At 41.1% G+C, this 17484-nt stretch overlaps 1 protein-coding gene across 3 annotated transcripts in view; it reads right to left on the bottom strand.

The window, feature by feature from the left end:
- cdh23 (cadherin-related 23) overlaps positions 1 to 17484 on the bottom strand; it is a 195517-nt gene that overhangs the window by 6043 nt on the left and 171990 nt on the right. For all 3 annotated transcript variants that reach the window (XM_032552272.1, XM_032552270.1, XM_032552271.1), the window contains exons 38-60: positions 15701 to 15922; positions 15483 to 15602; positions 15198 to 15378; positions 14982 to 15115; positions 13515 to 13724; positions 12336 to 12443; positions 11481 to 11583; positions 10260 to 10385; positions 9977 to 10180; positions 9345 to 9803; positions 8503 to 8619; positions 7468 to 7692; positions 7224 to 7393; positions 5726 to 5863; positions 5206 to 5325; positions 4442 to 4619; positions 4038 to 4249; positions 3150 to 3344; positions 2951 to 3064; positions 2748 to 2877; positions 1687 to 1950; positions 1445 to 1606; positions 711 to 967 (exon numbers count right to left, since the gene is read on the bottom strand). In XM_032552272.1, the coding sequence (XP_032408163.1) occupies positions 711 to 967; positions 1445 to 1606; positions 1687 to 1950; positions 2748 to 2877; positions 2951 to 3064; positions 3150 to 3344; positions 4038 to 4249; positions 4442 to 4619; positions 5206 to 5325; positions 5726 to 5863; positions 7224 to 7393; positions 7468 to 7692; positions 8503 to 8619; positions 9345 to 9803; positions 9977 to 10180; positions 10260 to 10385; positions 11481 to 11583; positions 12336 to 12443; positions 13515 to 13724; positions 14982 to 15115; positions 15198 to 15378; positions 15483 to 15602; positions 15701 to 15922 (4149 nt within the window). The remainder of the gene's footprint in view (positions 1 to 710; positions 968 to 1444; positions 1607 to 1686; positions 1951 to 2747; positions 2878 to 2950; positions 3065 to 3149; positions 3345 to 4037; positions 4250 to 4441; positions 4620 to 5205; positions 5326 to 5725; positions 5864 to 7223; positions 7394 to 7467; positions 7693 to 8502; positions 8620 to 9344; positions 9804 to 9976; positions 10181 to 10259; positions 10386 to 11480; positions 11584 to 12335; positions 12444 to 13514; positions 13725 to 14981; positions 15116 to 15197; positions 15379 to 15482; positions 15603 to 15700; positions 15923 to 17484) is intronic.

Genomic DNA, 17484 nt, shown 5'->3' with positions numbered 1-17484 from the left:
TACATATTATGACATATTAAAATATCATACACAGTGGCCTTTTATCCCACAATTTGCTTTATAATAAAAACTCATTGTATTTTTATTGCAATTTTATCTGATTAACCAGCATACATTCTTCCCCCCCGTATTTGTGTTCAGAGTGAACCTGGATGCTGATGCTGTGGACAAGAAGGAAAACCAGTAGCAGTCAGTCTCACTGCAAATCTGAAGAGGCCTCTAACTGAAGACTGCTGCTGTGTAACAGAGTCATGACTCTCATAACTTGCTAAAAGCATAACATAATATGGATGACAACATCAGCTGTTAGCAGCTCTGCTACTCCACCTCATTTGCTATTGCTACTCCTCTTTAAATCTCTGCCTGGACAGAGAGATGTTGAAGTAGGGGATTTATGATCCTTCCTTGTTCTCTGCTCTGCATCCATGAAGCCTGTTTTTCAGCTTTGCTTTTATTAAATTTTATTTTACCCTTTTACTTTATAAAGGTTCAGCCTATTTAGAAAAATAAATTATCTCAAATGTTCCAACATTATGTAAAATAAATGTAAATACATGCCATAATTTTATTTTTTAAGCCTTTCTTCTGTAGCAGATAAGCAGAGATTTGCTGCTTTCTTTTTGTCTGACACAACAAAATCCCAACAAAATACAGATCTGTACTTTTTAAGACTGTTTATGAAAAACAGAGTGAAGATGAGGAAGTCTTACCTGAATGTCGTCCAGGTTGACAATAGCTCCTGTGATGTTGGACAGCAGGCTGATGAAATTGTCCTGGTTCTCGCGGACCCAGTCTGGTATCTCGTTAAAGACGATCTTGACCCGCTGGTCGTCTCGGAGGATATAGATGTTCACATTGGTGGTTGAACTGTGGCCGGCGAGGTCACAAGCTAAGATCTCAAGCTGGAAGTAGCCTGGATTGTAAGCTGTGAAGAGGTCGTAAGTTCGGATCATTCCGTCCGTCAGACCTGCGATGACATGGAAAAGGAAGCGAGTCATTCTGCGGGAGCCAAAATCTCACACGAAGATCCAATTATTCTCATTATGTGTTCCAAGGCGTGAGGAATCACACACTGCACATGCTGGAGGAGCTGAACAGATTCGTCAAACAAAAACACTAACATCCTAAATCATTGCTTGTTTTTGTAACATTTTTCTATTCTACAAACACATAATTGCCAAAAATACGTGTGTTTTTGACAAGCGGACAGATATAAGTGCAGTAAGAGGTTTTACTTCTGTCTGAAATCCATCAGACCCTCATCAGTTAATCTTTCCCTAGAGCATTGAATTAAAGTGGGAGCAGGAACAGCAGAGCTCTCCTGCTAATCCAGGACAGTCAAGAACACCAGGACTAGATTTTAATGTAACTCCAAAGTTTTTCGTTTTAAAGAGTCTGTCAGAAACTAGATCTAATGTCTACTGACTAAACTGTGATTTCTCACCAATGGTGAAGATGTTGCCCACATCCTCGCTGCCGTTGCTCTGGGTCTGGAAGTAGCGGATTGTAACGATATGGTACTGGACCACGCTGTTGTTCCCGATGTCGTTATCTGTAGCCACCAACCTGATGAGATCTGAGCCAACTTTAGCATTTGCTGCAACGCCTGAAACAAAAACACAAACCAAAGGTTAGTCTGGTTTTATACCAGATGATGATTCACCAGCCAGCAGCAGCATCTGTTACCTGCTGTGTATTCTGCCTTAGCAAACCGTGGCGTCTGGTCATTTATGTCCTCGAGTTCGATCTGGACTTCCAGAAGGCTCGGGTCTAGAGCTGGGTTCAGCGCTTTGGCCCTTAGTGACCTCTGACCTTTGGGAGGGGTCCAGCTCCTGTTGCTGGAAGCCTTGATGATGATGGAGTAGGCCGGGATCTCCTCCCGGTCCAGATCCCTCAGAACCTTCAGCTCTCCATCAAGACTCAGGCCAAAGTTTGCATCACTGTTTCCTCCTTCAGCAGGACATGAAACAGATTTCTGTGAAGATGAATCTTTGGAAATGTCTGCATTATTCTTTTGCTTTTGAAGTGCGAATGCTTTCATGTGCTCAGACAATATGTTCAGGAAAACCCCTTGAAACCAGGATGAAATCACCATAGATAAATTCATATTTTTCATCATAAAACACTAACATTCAGTGGTGGGATGTACTTATTGTATTTAAATACATTTTCTATATATCTGTACTTTACTTAACTAGATTTAATTGAGGGTACTTTGGACTTTTACTCTACTGTATTTCTGTAATGTTGAATTACATGTTACATTCATGCGTTTTTCTCTTTGTTTATTAAAACTTTTACTTGAACGTGTTTACTGCAGTTAAAATAACAAATTGCTTTTTTGCTTTGAGTTAAATGAAAACTTTAAAATGTATAATCATTCCTCTTTCTTATTAGGCTAAATGACATTTAAGTCTGCAGATCTTCCCAGAATTTTTTATGCACAGAATCATAAAGTGTAAAATGTGTCACAAATCATAAACCCAATAAAAACATGCATTCATCTGCAGCATTACTCTTTAAAACTGTACAATACTATTGATATATTAAAGAAAATATGCATACAGTTAATAATATTCTATATCATTGGATTAGGTAATAATTTCGAGAAGTATTTCTACTTTCAATACTTATTGAATACTTTTTAAAAGCAAGTACTTTTACTAGAATACAGTTTTGTTTGTTAATTTGTAGTTTTATTTAAGTACAGAGTTTGAATATTTCCTCCACCATTGAATGTTTCATACCTGCAATGAAATAGTAGACGATGGCGTTGGAGCCCTCATCGGCGTCCACAGCTCTGGTTACGTTTCCCACCACGGTACCAGAGGGAGAGTGTTCTGGTACCGTCAGCTTCTGGTAGGGTAAGCTGCCACGCTGCGGAGAAAACAAACCATTACAACATGCAAACATCCGTAAACTGCACACATAAATTACAGCTCAACATTACTGGTGGCTTGAGGAAGACTGGTTCATTATCGTCAATATCCAACAGCGCCACCTGCAGAGGCTGGGTGGTCTCATAAGGCACTGGTTGGCCCATGTCACGGGCCACGATGATAAGCTGAGGAGTGATTTGCACACAGTTACTGAGGGCAGCGCAATGGCCCTGTGTTGGATGCAGGAGCTGCAGGAGAAGGCGGACTCACGCTGAGCAGCGCTTGTTTCTCCCGGTCCAGTTTCACCGTAGTGGTGATGACCCCAGACATGGCGTCGATGTGGAAGTTTTCCCAGTCTCTGTTCCCAGCGCCAGTCTGCAGGAAGGCGTAGCGGACCTCTCCGTTCACGCCCTCGTCTGAGTCGGTGGCATGGACCTCATACACAGGCAGGCCTGGAGGCTGCTCCTGCACAAAGGAAGAGTTGCAAAAAAGTAATCAAAACTCAGATTTAATACAGTTTGAGATAGTTTTGCAGACCTATTCTTTCTCCCAGGACTTGCAAATTTTAGCCTTGGTCTTTAATTTGTTGCCATTTTTTGCAAAAATAAGAAAGAAAATAAAAAACTGCTATAGCATCTTTTGCTAAGAGGAGTAGATCTTCACCTTTTAAAAAATTACGTCACCTGCTATACTCAAGTATTGCATTACATAAAAGTCTCCAGGCTTGATTTTCCCACTATTAACTGGAAGTTCATCAAACGAGTCAAAAATCTGCTTTGTGAAACAAAAGAATAAAAGTTCTGTTGGTTTAAGGATTTTATTTTTTGTGTGTTATGTTGTGATTTCTGCTGTTTTCTCGGATGCCATTTATATATTGATCCAATCTGATCTAAAATAACATCACATTGCATTTTAAATCATCTGTGTCATTCACTGCTTTAGCTCCTGATCCTGTTTGAGTCGGGTAGAGTTGTGCAGAGAGCAGCTGAAACTCTGATGAATAAGTTTTATAACAAAATGGATCAAATGGGAAAACAACTTCTTCACACAATTCACCGCAAAACCGAAAATAAAAAAACTTTCCCACCTGAATTATCAATGAGTCACATGAAAACAGAATAAACATGCTAATTAGCTTAGCATTAGGGGAGCCGATACCTCAGAGATATGAATAATGGTTCCATTAGCTGGCCTGACAAACACAGGTCTGTTGTCGTTGACGTCTATGACTGTGATGATCAGGTCTGCAGTGCCCCATAGGGGAGGACGCCCCTGGTCCGTAGCTACAACAGTGAAGTTGAAACGCTCAGAAGACTGGAGCAGGCGGCGTGATCGCACCAGTCCGGTGATTGGATCCAGGGAGAAGGCATCTGAAAACCCAAAAAAACACCATGACTGATGAACACACTGCACCAAAATTGATTCCACAAAAACAATCAATAAAATAGCCCACAAACTACACGGACATTTGTAGTTCTAATTTGGCAAAATGTGAAAAAGTTGAAGTGGCATGAATATTTTGGCAAAGCACTCCAGAAAATGTTGTTTTGGTCAATTCTTACCTAAATTTGGCCCAAGTATGCTGTAGATTAAGGCGGCATTCTCTCCTTCGTCCAGGTCAATGGCGGAGATGGTTATCACAGACGTACCGCTGGGCTCGTTCTCAAACACGCTGGTGTTATACACTCGCTTTGTGAAGCGTGGTCGGTAGTCGTTTACATCCAGCACCGTCACCAGAACCTGATGATTCACAGATAAAGATGATTTAGTCAGTTTTCACACAATCATGGTAAACATCTGCCAATATGTAGTTGTAATGAGCTCAGCAGAAGCGCGTTTCCACCAAGAGTTTGCCAACTAGCTGCTGGCTAGTCTGAAGGAGCTGAGTTGGGCTGTTCTGTGATGTGAAAGCTCCAAGAAGGAGCTGCGTCTAAAAGGTGGCGCTAGGTTCATCCAAATGTTTAGCACAGCTGAATGGTTGCCGTGGGAGAGTCAAAGAATCATCAAACATGCATGAAAGAATAAAAGTAAAACTCCAGGTATGATCTGGATGAAGGAATAACATTATAACATGATGTGAAGCTCAAAAACGTCAGTTTTACATAATACTGCCCCTTTAAAGTACCAAACAAAGTCTTCAAAATATTCTCCTTATTCTGACATTTAGAATATGAAAATATAAAAATATGAATATTGAAATACTAAAACCAGTAAAGTTTAGTCTAATTTAACATCTGAAAATAATGAAACATGTTTTTTAGACATATTGCAGTTTTGAAAACCTCTGACAATGTTTCCGTTGGTTTGATGTGATAGTTGTTCCTACCTGAACAGAGTTCTCTCTTCGGTTGTTAGGGCTCCCTCCTGGGTTGTCTCGTGCAACAGCAGTCAGAGTGTAGTGGTCCTTGGTCTCCCTGTCCAGAGGGGACAGAATGTAGATTTCTCCCTTACAAAGAAAGAGGAAAAGGGATGATTAGGAAGGAAGTACTTAGTGGGAGTGGTGGCGTTATCATAGCGAAGAGCTGAAAATGTAAACTATGCATTGGGACAGTGTGAGCTTGCATTTCCAGACCGGATCACTTTCAGCAACCCGAGAAGAGCAAACACAGCAGGCCGCCTCTTAACCGTCAATGCATGCTTATCTTTTGTGTAAGGTTGTAAAAGAGGAACTGTCTGGCTTTTCTGTACGCGGTCAAAAGGTTATTTAAATAACAACTCTTGCAACACAAAGTATACATAACCAAAACCAACAAAAGTAAATAACAGGACTCCAGTTTGAAGAAGTTGCTCTGTAATTTACTGAACAGTTAGGAAAAGGCTGAATTGCAGCTTGTGAATGACCTTACAGTGGAAGGTTTGATGCCAAACTTGCCCTCTCCGTCCACAAGGCTGTACTCGATGACAGCGAAAAGTCCAGAATCAGCGTCTGTGGCTCTGACACGAGCTATGGTGGTGCCCAAGTCCACGTTCTCAAAGACGGGTTCCTTAAAACAAGACAAACATCGTGTGAGAATCAGCTGCATGTCAGCCAATCAGAACAACAACAAACACTTCCTTTATTCAGTTCAGTTCTAAATGTGAACCTCATTCTGTACGGATTCATTACAAACGGTGATATACCAAGCATATCTCTGTTCATCTGGATGATTGTGGTTTAAACCAATGAAAACCAAGCATTCAGTTAGATTAGAATATTACAATATCATATCAGACAACTATAAAAGCATTTTTATACAGAAATGTAGGCTTAATGAAAAGTATGAGCATATATATGAACTCATGAAGTTGTCTAACCTCATTTAGCAGCAATTCCCTTTTTCTACTCCTCCTTTCCTGCCACCAAACTTCCCTTTATTATGCTCATGTATTAAGACTATTTGATTTTACAGTATTCCTCATTCTTTGATCACCATGATGGATTTGAAGTTCTTCTCTTGTGCAGGTCAACCTACAGATTTCTGGGTATCTGATTCCACAGTGGTCTCTCATCTTCCTGTTGACAGAAGCTTGTCCTGCTTCCTTCTGCTGACGAGCGTAATGAAGATGCTGCCGTGCTCTAAGTGCTGAGTTTGGACTTGATTTGGGTTGAAAGTCACCTGCTGGTTCTGGTCCACCAGGTTTTATCACCAGCCACTGTTGAACCTCAAATTGGACGTCTAGCAGCTTGGATTTTGTGTAAGCCTGCAGTTATCCTGTTACTAATAAACCTTTTTCAGCTGCACTTTTTTCTTCCACTGAACTTTCAATTAGAATCCTTGGACACAACACTTTTTGGAGCAAAGACTTGGATGGATGAAATAAATGAACTTTTTTGATGGTATTCCAAGTCATTGAACTGAACTTGTTCGTTATTAAAAGTAGTAATGATTAGTCATGTCTCTGTAAAGGGACAGTATTAGTATTGGTGTTTTCCAGGCATATAGTGCCATTTTATATTAGTAAAATAACTATGTTACCTTCAGTTGTTATAAAAATCTTATATATGTCAAATATTAAATTTGACTTTGTAATTTAACGCCTTGAAATAGGGTCTCTGTCTCTTTAAAAACTCCTGCTCTTTCTGAAACTTCACCTTAAGGAAGATATCATAACATCACTTCTCCATTAACCCTTTTAGTAACGTTTTACCAGCGTTTCACTGAGAAATGCACAGTTCCACCAGGTGTTTGCCAACTGCTACTGGCTAGTCTGAAGGAGCTGAGTGGGAAAGTCGCGAGGAATAACATTATAACATGATATAAAGCTCGAAAAATTTGATTTTACGTTTTTCTGTTCACTAAATTTCTCCAGTTTATGGGAACCATTTTAAAACCAGCAGCCCTACAGATCTGACCAGTCCTGTACCTGATAGGACGGCTGCAGAAACACTGGGTTGTTGTCGTTGACGTCAACTATCCGTAAATAAACCGGGAGCTCGGCGCTTCTCGGAGGCGTCCCGTGATCCTGAGCCCGAATGGTGAAATTCAGCCACTGCACTTGCTCAAAATCCACCGTCTGATTGGCCACAATCTTCCCTAAAAAAGCAGCAGCAGTTCTACAGTAAATATCTATGCTGCATTTGTTCTGCAAAACGTATGGGTGATCTTACCCATGGAAGAGTCCTCCAGTCTGACATAGCCTCCTCTTGGCAGGTGCAGCAGCTGATAAATGACCTGACCGTTTGGACCTTTATCGGGGTCTACAGCGGACACCGACAGCAGCGTTGTGCCCGGCTGAGCTCCTTCCAAAATCTGCTCTGTGAAGTTGGTGACTCCGAAGGGCCGGAATCGAGGGGCGTTGTCGTTCACGTCCAGTACGTTGATCGTTAGTCTCGCTGAAAGGAAAAGAAACAAGCAATGAAAATATTATATGAATGCAACATCGTCCATCGTAAAGATGAGTAAAAAAAAAATATATAACTTTTACTGCAAGAGAAACACACACTGAAATATTTAGAAAAATCCTTGATTCACTCTGACAAAACTCTTCAAAATAAACTTAAACAAACCATTTTAATGTTGATCAAAGTCTTATACAACTTCGAATTTGTAATCTATGATTTAATTTCACCACAACTTGAATATGACATGACTCAGAGACCCATATGTCTTACCATTCTCTATTCCAAATGGGAAAGACAAGTAAATCTGGCAAACAGAGCAATAACGGACATTAATAATTTTACATTTTGTCTTTTAATTTTATGGTGATCAAATAAGACCAATAGCAGGGTAGTATTGGGAAGTGAAGGTCATGGAAGGGTGGCATGAAGAAGCAACTAGAACTGTCACCAAAAACTTCTAGATGAATTCCCAGTTCCAGCTGGCCACCGTCAAATCTCCGAAGTTCAAGTGAAGCAAAGTGTGATTATGTTCACCAAATCTCCATGACTTGGTGACAATCTGGATGGCAACTGGTTGTGAGGCACAGCAGGCAAAAGGCGTTTCTGTCCTTCCGTCACAAATGTAAAAAATGTGCAAAAATCTTTGTGGACTTTAACTTGAATCACAATAAGATTGAGTTTTTTCCTCTTCATGACAAATCTTTTGACTGATGTGACCTATCCTCCAGAGAGACTTAAATACGGTACATATGGAGGATGAATCAGAATCAGAATCTGAAGGTAAGCACAACCTGGACTTACCGTTAGGAACACTGCCGGACTTGTCAATAACCTGACTGGCGTTGTCATGGACAGACACGATTATCTCAAACGTAGCTACCAGCTCTCTGTTCAGGGGGTTACGAACAAATACTGCACCTAGAAATTCCCAAAAACATGTCAGCAGTTTCAAATGTCTAATTTAACCCACCACATCAGCGTTCTCATATTGACCCTTTGCCACTATGTCACCTAATCACGATGAGGCACCTTGACAGATGTTTGAAGTCTGGGATGGGGGTACTGAATGGAGTGACTGCGATATATTTCTCAAATTGTTTTTGCCAAAATAGGTGTGCTACTTGTTCTGCTACTTGTTCAAGTCAAGCTAACTTGTCTGTAGATATAGCACACCTGCTGGGGCTCTTAGGCAACGATATGTACAGAGGTTGGAAATACTTGCTTTTGCCTGAATTCATGCCACATGATTTATATCACTATGTCACTATGTCATAAACATCATTTCTCCTAACACTGCAGCAGACTTAAAAGTATACAAAACTCTAGGTGCTGACTATTTTTTCATACATGGTAGGCTACATGATGCTGTGGCATTTTCTCCATGGTTAACGGGTAATGATCAGACACAGACCTTCACCGCAATGCAATGACCATTTTTACAGTGAAGTCAACTAAATAAAAGTGATATTTGTCTTCAAATTGTATTTTTTTGACTATTTTTACAGGATTTAACAGATGCATAGGTAGTTTTGATGCCCATCATAGTGGAATGGCTCACTTTCTGAAAAGCATGATGTGACATGCAAAAGGTCAATAAAAAAAACATTGTTAAATAACAAATGTTTCAGAAAACCAAAGCCAACCTGTGTGTAAATCAATGCCGAAGGAGTTCTGTAAGCCAAGCACTGGATTGTTCCCATCATCCTTTGCCTCCACTGAAATGATGTAGTACTCTAGCCTTGGATTGAGATCTGGGTCTTCAGCGGTGAGGGTAGCTACTACCACGCCTGGTGGGGTCGACTCGTTGACGTTTATCATGGTTATAGGTTCTATAAAACGTGGTCTGGAGTCATTAATGTCATCCAGAATAACCGTCAGCGTGGCTGTACCGGACAAAGGGGGCGTGCCACGATCAGTTGCCATCACAACGAGGCGGTACGACCCACGCTCCTCTCTGTCAAGTGTGGTGTTACCCACCAGGACGGCACCAGATATCGGGTCAACCACAAAGCGGTCCTGAGCACCGCTCTCTAAACGGTACATCAGCCAACCGTTGGCGCCAGAGTCCGCGTCGGTGGCGGAGAGCTGAGTCACCACAACGCCTGGAGGTGACAAAGACAGGTAAGAAAGTGGGAAGACGTCTACAGTTCCATCAAATAAACCTTAACAACAACCAGTGAGGCGGTAATGTTTTCAGACACGAGTTAAACCTGGCAAACATCTCATGTGAGACCAGGTCCGTCTCAGATGTGTCACACACATCAACCAAACGCACCAGTGGGGCTGTTCTCAGGCAGTCGGACGCTGAAGCTAGACGGGCTGAAGACAGGAGGATTGTCATTCTGGTCCAGTATTGTGACGGTGAGAGGGACGCTGTTGTTTAACCCTCCTACGTCTTCCCCAACCAGAATCAGCTCTACTCGAGGGTCCTGGAAGGCTTCACGATCCAACTTTGCTCCCTGACGCACCAGTAGGACCCCTGAGGAGATATTCAGAGACATTAGCTTTACTGTTTCAGCATGGCTTCATGCTAACTGTCTCCAGAGAAATGAGGTTACCAGTGTTAGAGTCAACAATGAAGAGGTCGACCCTTGGCCCCAACAGTCGGTATTTCACCACAGCATTTGGCCCGATGTCTTTGTCTTCAGCCAGAACAGGCCCATTTAAAACAGTCACTGTGCTGCCTGAAGAACATGTAGCGATGTGAAGAAAGACAGATTTCATCAACAGTTTGGAAATTACAGATCAGAAAACATTAGAGGAAGGTCCTTCTACTGCACGTCTCAAAAGTACCAATAAGCCAAATAAGATCAATATCAGGGCACTACTGGGAAGTGAAGGTTATGGAAGAGTGGTATGAAGAAAGCCACTGTAGCCAGAAGGAAATGCGAATCATCCATGTTTCCATCTACTGGTTTGGAGCAATCAACCAGGCTACTCAAAGCCTAACTTAGTCAAATGTTGACGTTATGCGTTAATAAACAGGAAGTAGAGGTTAAAAACTAGCATGAACCACACATTTCAGAAAAATAGAAAGAGTCCTCACCTATTGAAGGTTTGGACTCTTCTGCATTTCGTGCCTCTGGTAAGGCACAGACCCATCAGTGGATGGGAGCTTTCGCTACATCAGAACTTATTTGGCAAATGTGTCTCTATCTCCCTGTCACTCTTTTTCAGAAAAGTCAAAAACAAACCTAAAAAATTTTGCCAAAATTGAGGAAGTTATTTAGAATTTTGCCGTTTCCATCAACTTTGTTTTTCTAATGCAATACTTCAAAATGTGCATCATTGTTGCCTGATGTTCAAAATGATGTATGAAGTATTCATTCATTGGATCTGAATTTAAACGCAGGATTTATTTTTAAGTTATAATTTTCCTTTTCCTTCACAATTATGCTGAAGGTAAAGGAAAACATTTTTCTTGGTCTGTGATGTGAAATTCAAATAAAGTAAATTGTAAATCCTGGTTGTTGTGTGATAAAATGTGAGTAGCTCTTGGTAAACTTCTTATGTTTTTAAATTCACCCATTCGTAACCAGCTGCTCTGTTAGGATTCTGATTACCGATTGGTTAATGTGTTAAACAACATGAACTAATGCCCTTTAAAGGCACAGAGAAAATTACAGCTGTGAGTAAATCTGTCTAAACCGCAAAGTGGAAAAAAGCAAGCATGAGCTATGCATAAACAAAGTCAGGAAGTGGTGGAGACAACGCTGCGAAGTTTCAATACTGCACATGTGGATTGTCCTAGTCAAATCAAAGGAAGAAGGTTCCTTTACCTGCTGGTGAGTTCTCAGTGATTTCAGCTCTGTAGCTGGTTCTCGTGAACACGGGCCTGTTGTCATTTTCATCCAGAATGGTGATAACCAAAAAGTCAGAGTCCTGGTTTTATTGAAACAAAAGAAGAAAGAGTGAGAGAACATTAAAAGTCTGCCTGAGCTGAGCTGTTATTTCTGCATTTCCCTAATCTAACTCCCCCCAGAGCCCAACCAGTTCCATGCAAGATGGTTTTCTTGGCTGTATGATCACATGTGTCCCAGATGAGGCAGTAACAACGGATCAGCTGCGACCCAGCTAGGTGCTTCAGAGAAAATGAAGTAAACATCATTTAAGCCCTTTAAAAATCAACCTTGTACAGCCTTGCAGCTTGGCCGGGCAGGCCCTGCAGAACTGTGCTGCAGACTTGGTGGTTAACTTGATGCATACCTTTGCAAGTTCAGTTTCTCACCTTTCTCTACACGGCCTTTTCTTAGCATACCTGCATGTTGGCTTCCGTTTAGAAAACACGCTACAAAGACACCCCTGTATTAACTGCTTGCAAAGATTGTTCACACTTGGTTTCATTCTACTTGAAAGTGTTTATTTTAACTTAATGAGATGAGTTTCTGGTAAGAGAATCCATCGCTAAGGATCATTAGGGCAAATGTTTTTTAATTATCTTTGTAAAGCAGAAAACATGGAAGCACCATGGTTCCTGGGAAGAGTCCTGGTTGTATACAGGTAAAGGACAAAAAAAGACCTTTTGAAAATGACACATTTTTATACAACATGTAGATTAAAATGTATTAAACTGCTTAGCATGCTTAAAAGATTGAAAATTGCCGAGACTTTAAGACTGTGGAAAGGGGGATTACCCTGCGAGCGATGCGGGGGTTCTCTGGATTGTCCTTCACAGTGATGGTTAGCGTGTACTCCGCCACCAACTCTCTATCCAGCGGTCTGTTCACCTGCACAACACCTGACTATGTGGGACAGAGATGAGTCAGAGCTGCAGGCATGAAGGACATATCACTACATAAGTCAGGATGTGTCATATGTAAGAAAACCACAGAGAAGACAGTTCAGGGTGCAAGTCGAAGTTTTGAACATGTTTAATGGGTTTAAATGTGGTAGAGGGTAACTGTGATGTGGAAGAAAAAGGAGACATGGTTTCAAAACTAATGACACTAATAAAAATCTGAGAAGTGTGGCCTGTGTTTGTCTTCAGCTCTCTGATTTAAAACGTTGTAAAGTCGCTTTTAGATGCAATTACAGCCGCAAATCTTTAAGGGTGTGTTCGTTTGAGAGGCCTAGACAAAGTACAGACCTAAATCTAATTCACAATCTGTGGCAAGATTTGAAAATGTTCCCCGACGACTGAGCAGTCCAAAGAAGACAGACAGGTTAACACTACAAGCTGTGTTTGGAGAGAAAGGTGGTTTTTGACTGGAGGGAGCTGGATGCACACCACACCTTTCAGATTTTCACTGATGAAACAATGAAAATGAAAACCTGTGCTGTTTGTCCTTCCACTTGAAAATGATGTTAATTTGTGTTGGTCCATCACTTTAATCTGTATAAAATATTTCAAGGTCTGTGCTTGTAATGTGACAAAACATGAAAACGCTCAAGATGTATGAAAACTGCTGCAAGACGCTGGAAATGTTTAGATGTGGACGAAGAAACAGATTTATTTCTGCGAACAGCTGGGAGGCCATGTTGATCTGACTCTGACTCTAGACATCTCACTATGTTTATGGACTATTATGGGAATTTTTCGGGCGGTTCTGTAACAAACTTGCAGTCAGTGATATGTGGAAGTTTCCATGTTTATGTAAGAATAGTTGAAATAGTTACAGCTGGAACTTTCTGTTCTCTTTAGCTGATTACAGAAGGAGAGAATTAGGAAACATCTGTGCACATCTTTCTAATACTAGCTGCTCTCACCAACACGCTGCATGTTTTTAAGACTAACATGAAGGTGTGGCCCTCCTGAATCAGGGGAGAAGAACGGACAAATGTGTCCGGCTTCAGAGTTTTTGGGTTTTTGTTACCGTGTCGTTGATGTAGAAGGCTCCGCTCGGGTTTCCAGCGGTGATGTTGTAAGTTAGAAGCGCATTACGTCCGCTGTCTGCATCCCGAGCTTGAACTCTGGCCACGGAGGTGTGTATGGCCGCACCTTCACTCACACTGGTGTTGTAGGGCAAATTAAGGATGACGGGGTCGTTATCGTTGATGTCCAGAACGTAGACGCCCACCACCACCTGAGGACCAGAAGCAGCAATGTTCAGAGAATCTCAAGTGTTCATAGAAAATATTGTTTCACAAAGCTTATTAAGTAATACTTAGTAATAAATTCAGTTCTCCTCTCTAGTCATGTTTTGATTCAGCCACTCTGCCTTGCAATCATTCTCTGAATCTCTCTGATTGTGAGAACATCTTTAGTCCACATCCTCTGATGGCTCCATAGATTTTCTGCCACTCTCCTCTGCTGAAGTCATTCAGTCTTTTCATCATTTTGGATGCATGATTGAAAAATAAAATCTTCTCTTATCTTTAGCCTTCAGTCACCTAAGGGTTACTGATGTTGTATTTGGTACTTATAGCTCAGAGGTCAAAGCTGTTCATAACCTTCACAAAATCCAAAATTTTAAACACAAAGAACAGAATCTTCAGACAGTGATGCAGCCACCACCGTGTTTTACTGCATGTACGTTATTCTTTTAGTTTCACCATAACTCAACCTTCTGGCCTCTTGCAAAACTTAATTGCTCCATTCAAAATAAAAAAAATACAGGAGATTGTCATCACACACAGAACAGAACCACTTGTTTCAAATTTCTAAAGCTTGTTCTGTAGTTTTTGTCATCTTTTTTGACTCGTACCAGCTTAAAGAGAGATTTTTCTGATTCTCTGAAACTCCTCCGCCAACCACAGAGGAGTTAGCTAAAAGATGAAATGTGAAGAAGTCGAGAAAAGTCAACAAGAAAAGCTGAACCTTCCTTCAGGTTCATCATATTCATTATAGCTGATGACAGGGTGACCTCACACAGACCGAATGCTGTAACTGAGTCATCAAAGTTTTCATTTTATAGTGTGTACACTCCTGCAAGGAGGCTATTGAGCATCTTTTCCATTTTATATTTCCCCCTAGTATATCTATGGTTTTTCAGTTGAATTTTAAAAAGTGTGTGTATTATTGAACACAAAAACAGCTTTGAAATTGTCTATAGTTGTTCTACCTCTACCTTTCATCCACTATACACAATGTTTGAAATTCATGTCTCATCTTCTGCTTTTCTGGCCTGGAAACAGTAAAAATACAGAGGAATGTATTCCTACAGCAGTTTTCTGAAAATTAAGAATATAGAAAGCATTTTGTGGGCATTGTGACGTTAGAATCCATGCAAAGAGATATTATAATACAGAAGTGATGCTTGTAAGTTCCCATTTATGGAAGAGGATATGATGACAAAGTTGCGTCTGCTTGCGCCGACGGCTGCTGACGTAAAGCGACTCACCGAACTGTTGCGCGACGGCGTTCCCAGGTCCCGCGCCGTGACCGTGATGTTGTAGAAAGCTGTGGTCTCTCTGTCCAGCTCCACGTCCCTCCTCACCCGAAGCTCACCCTCCACAGGAGAGATCATGAACTCATCTGATAGCGAGGCAGAGAAAACCTCAGAGGGGAACAGAAATGGTTTTAGATGCTCCGAGAAAACAAACAGAGGGGCACTGACTCTGGTTATCTCCACCGGTGATGCTGTACTCCACTTTGCCGTTGAGACCGGAGTCTTCATCGCTTGCTCTGAGGGTCCACACCCGCGGGCCCGGCTGGCCCTCCGTTACCTCAAAGGGACCCTCGTACTGTCTGGGGAAGGTTGGCGTCACGTCGTTCACGTCCAAGACGTTTACCGACACCTGGAAGCAGGAAGGAGACCGATTTTTATTCAAACCCCCACAAAGCAAGAGCTGGTGATGGGAATCAGGATTATCTACTATAGATGATAAAAAATGATCATTACTGTTGTGCTAGATGTCAGGCGAAGAGCAGGTTTTGGACACTGGTCAGTAGCCGTGACAACCAATGCATAATGCCCCTTGCTGATCTCGTAGTCCAGCTCCTTCACAGCAGTAATTCTCCCCTGAACACACACACACACACACGCCCACGCCCACACACACACAGTTATTTGTTTGTTTTCTTGTCGTTGTCCCTTCTATGACGGCGCAGACGCCTCACCGTGATGCTGTTGATGTTGAACGTCTGGATCAGGTTGCCCTGGGTGATTGCGTACCGCAAGGTCCCATTCAGACCTTCATCTGGGTCAATGGCTGTTACCGTGGCGATGGTGGCCCCCACTGTGTCGGGTCCCTCGCTCAGCACCGTGACATACTCCTCCTCTGGAAAATCTGGGGCGTTGTCGTTCTCGTCCACGATTCGAATGTAGACGGTGGTAGAGGTCTGGAAGATATTATTGAGGCATATAGTGAGAAATGAAGGTTGAAATCTTGTTATTGTCCCACTTCTGAAAGGGACACTATAATCTGCCATTTTTCCACCATGTGAGCGACTGGACAACATTTTGGAGACAACGGTTCTGTTGGCGGAAAAAACACGCAGGTGGTTTTAAGAACTTTGGGAACTTAAAATCAGGCTTTGAAACTGAATTTTATGATATTTCATTTATAGTACATCAAAGCACAGTTAATAAAAATCACAGTATGTTAAGACCACAAAACATGTGCTTTGAGTAAATGGTGTGAGGAAAACCAACACCCATGAGCCAATAAGCCCCTTTGCTTCTTTATGAGTTTGTTCCACAGTCTTAAAAAATGTTATACTTTGAATCTCTGGTACAAAGTGTTTTATGTGTAAATCTTTGTTTTTAAGATGTTATTTCATCATAAGATGGTCACTGCTGTGGATTTCACCGTTTGGTAATCCATAGTTTTGAAATTGTGGTTTCAAATTGTGATTTCACTGTTTTGTACCCAACAGTGTCTGCCAGGGGTCATTTCATATCAGTTAAGTTACTATAAAATAATCACAATTTACTATAAGCAAAAAAACTCCCAAAAAACAAAACAACAACAAAAAACAGGTTAATTGACTCACGATATAAATAATACAAGCAGCAGGTCACTCGGGTATTTTAGTTGCTCACTGGTCATCATGTATCATAATTTTTTAGAAGTTTACAGGGCCAAACTGATTTAGATTATTAAGCTCCATTCTGATTGATTTGGTGGATCATTTTCTGGAGGATCTTACCTCTGATAGTTACTAGACTATCTGACCAGACCATAAAAAAGTTCTTAATACCAAGCAGACTTGGAATAAGGAACATCTTATTTTTTCAAAGCTTGTTCTAACAACTGCATGCAGAAATGTATTACCCTAATCCTTATTTTCTCAACCAATGACAGATGCACCACTGGTGGTAACTGAGCTGCTTTAATTGGCATTCAGGGGAAATATTAAGATAATAAAAGTGAAGCGATTACTCATGATACCAAGATAACAACTCAAAGGATGACTTGTTAAAACACATTGACCTTTGTTTTTTAGAAACACTGCCAAAGAGAAGTGCAGCAAGAAATATTTTAGGAACTTCTAAAATGAGCTGAGTTTGGCAGCAGGAAACCAGAGACGAGAGTGGGGAACAGTTGAACTACATTTTTACATACACAGAATAGATAGACCACATACGACCAAATACTGAAGAAATGTATAAATAAATAAACCCTTAACACATTTTCCTTGTTATTTAACAAACAGAAATATTTTTGGTAATTTTAACTGACACAAGACAGGAGAATTTTAGTCTGATTTAACTTCAGACAGTGTGGAAAAAGTGCATGTGTCTTTTTATGTGGTGTATGTAAACCTTTGGTTTCAACATTAAATGTTGTGTTGAAGTCAAAACTTGGATTTGGGAATGTCAGAAAGGTCAGAAATGTTTTTTGTTTTTCAAGATGATCACAAAACGGTGAATATTTCATAAACTGTAGAAGATGTTGATA

Source organism: Xiphophorus hellerii, chromosome 22 (assembly GCF_003331165.1).
Source record: "Xiphophorus hellerii strain 12219 chromosome 22, Xiphophorus_hellerii-4.1, whole genome shotgun sequence".
Taxonomy (NCBI): domain Eukaryota; kingdom Metazoa; phylum Chordata; class Actinopteri; order Cyprinodontiformes; family Poeciliidae; genus Xiphophorus; species Xiphophorus hellerii.
Note: the sequence above shows the minus strand (reverse complement) of the source record. Positions and strands in the feature narration are given on the sequence as shown.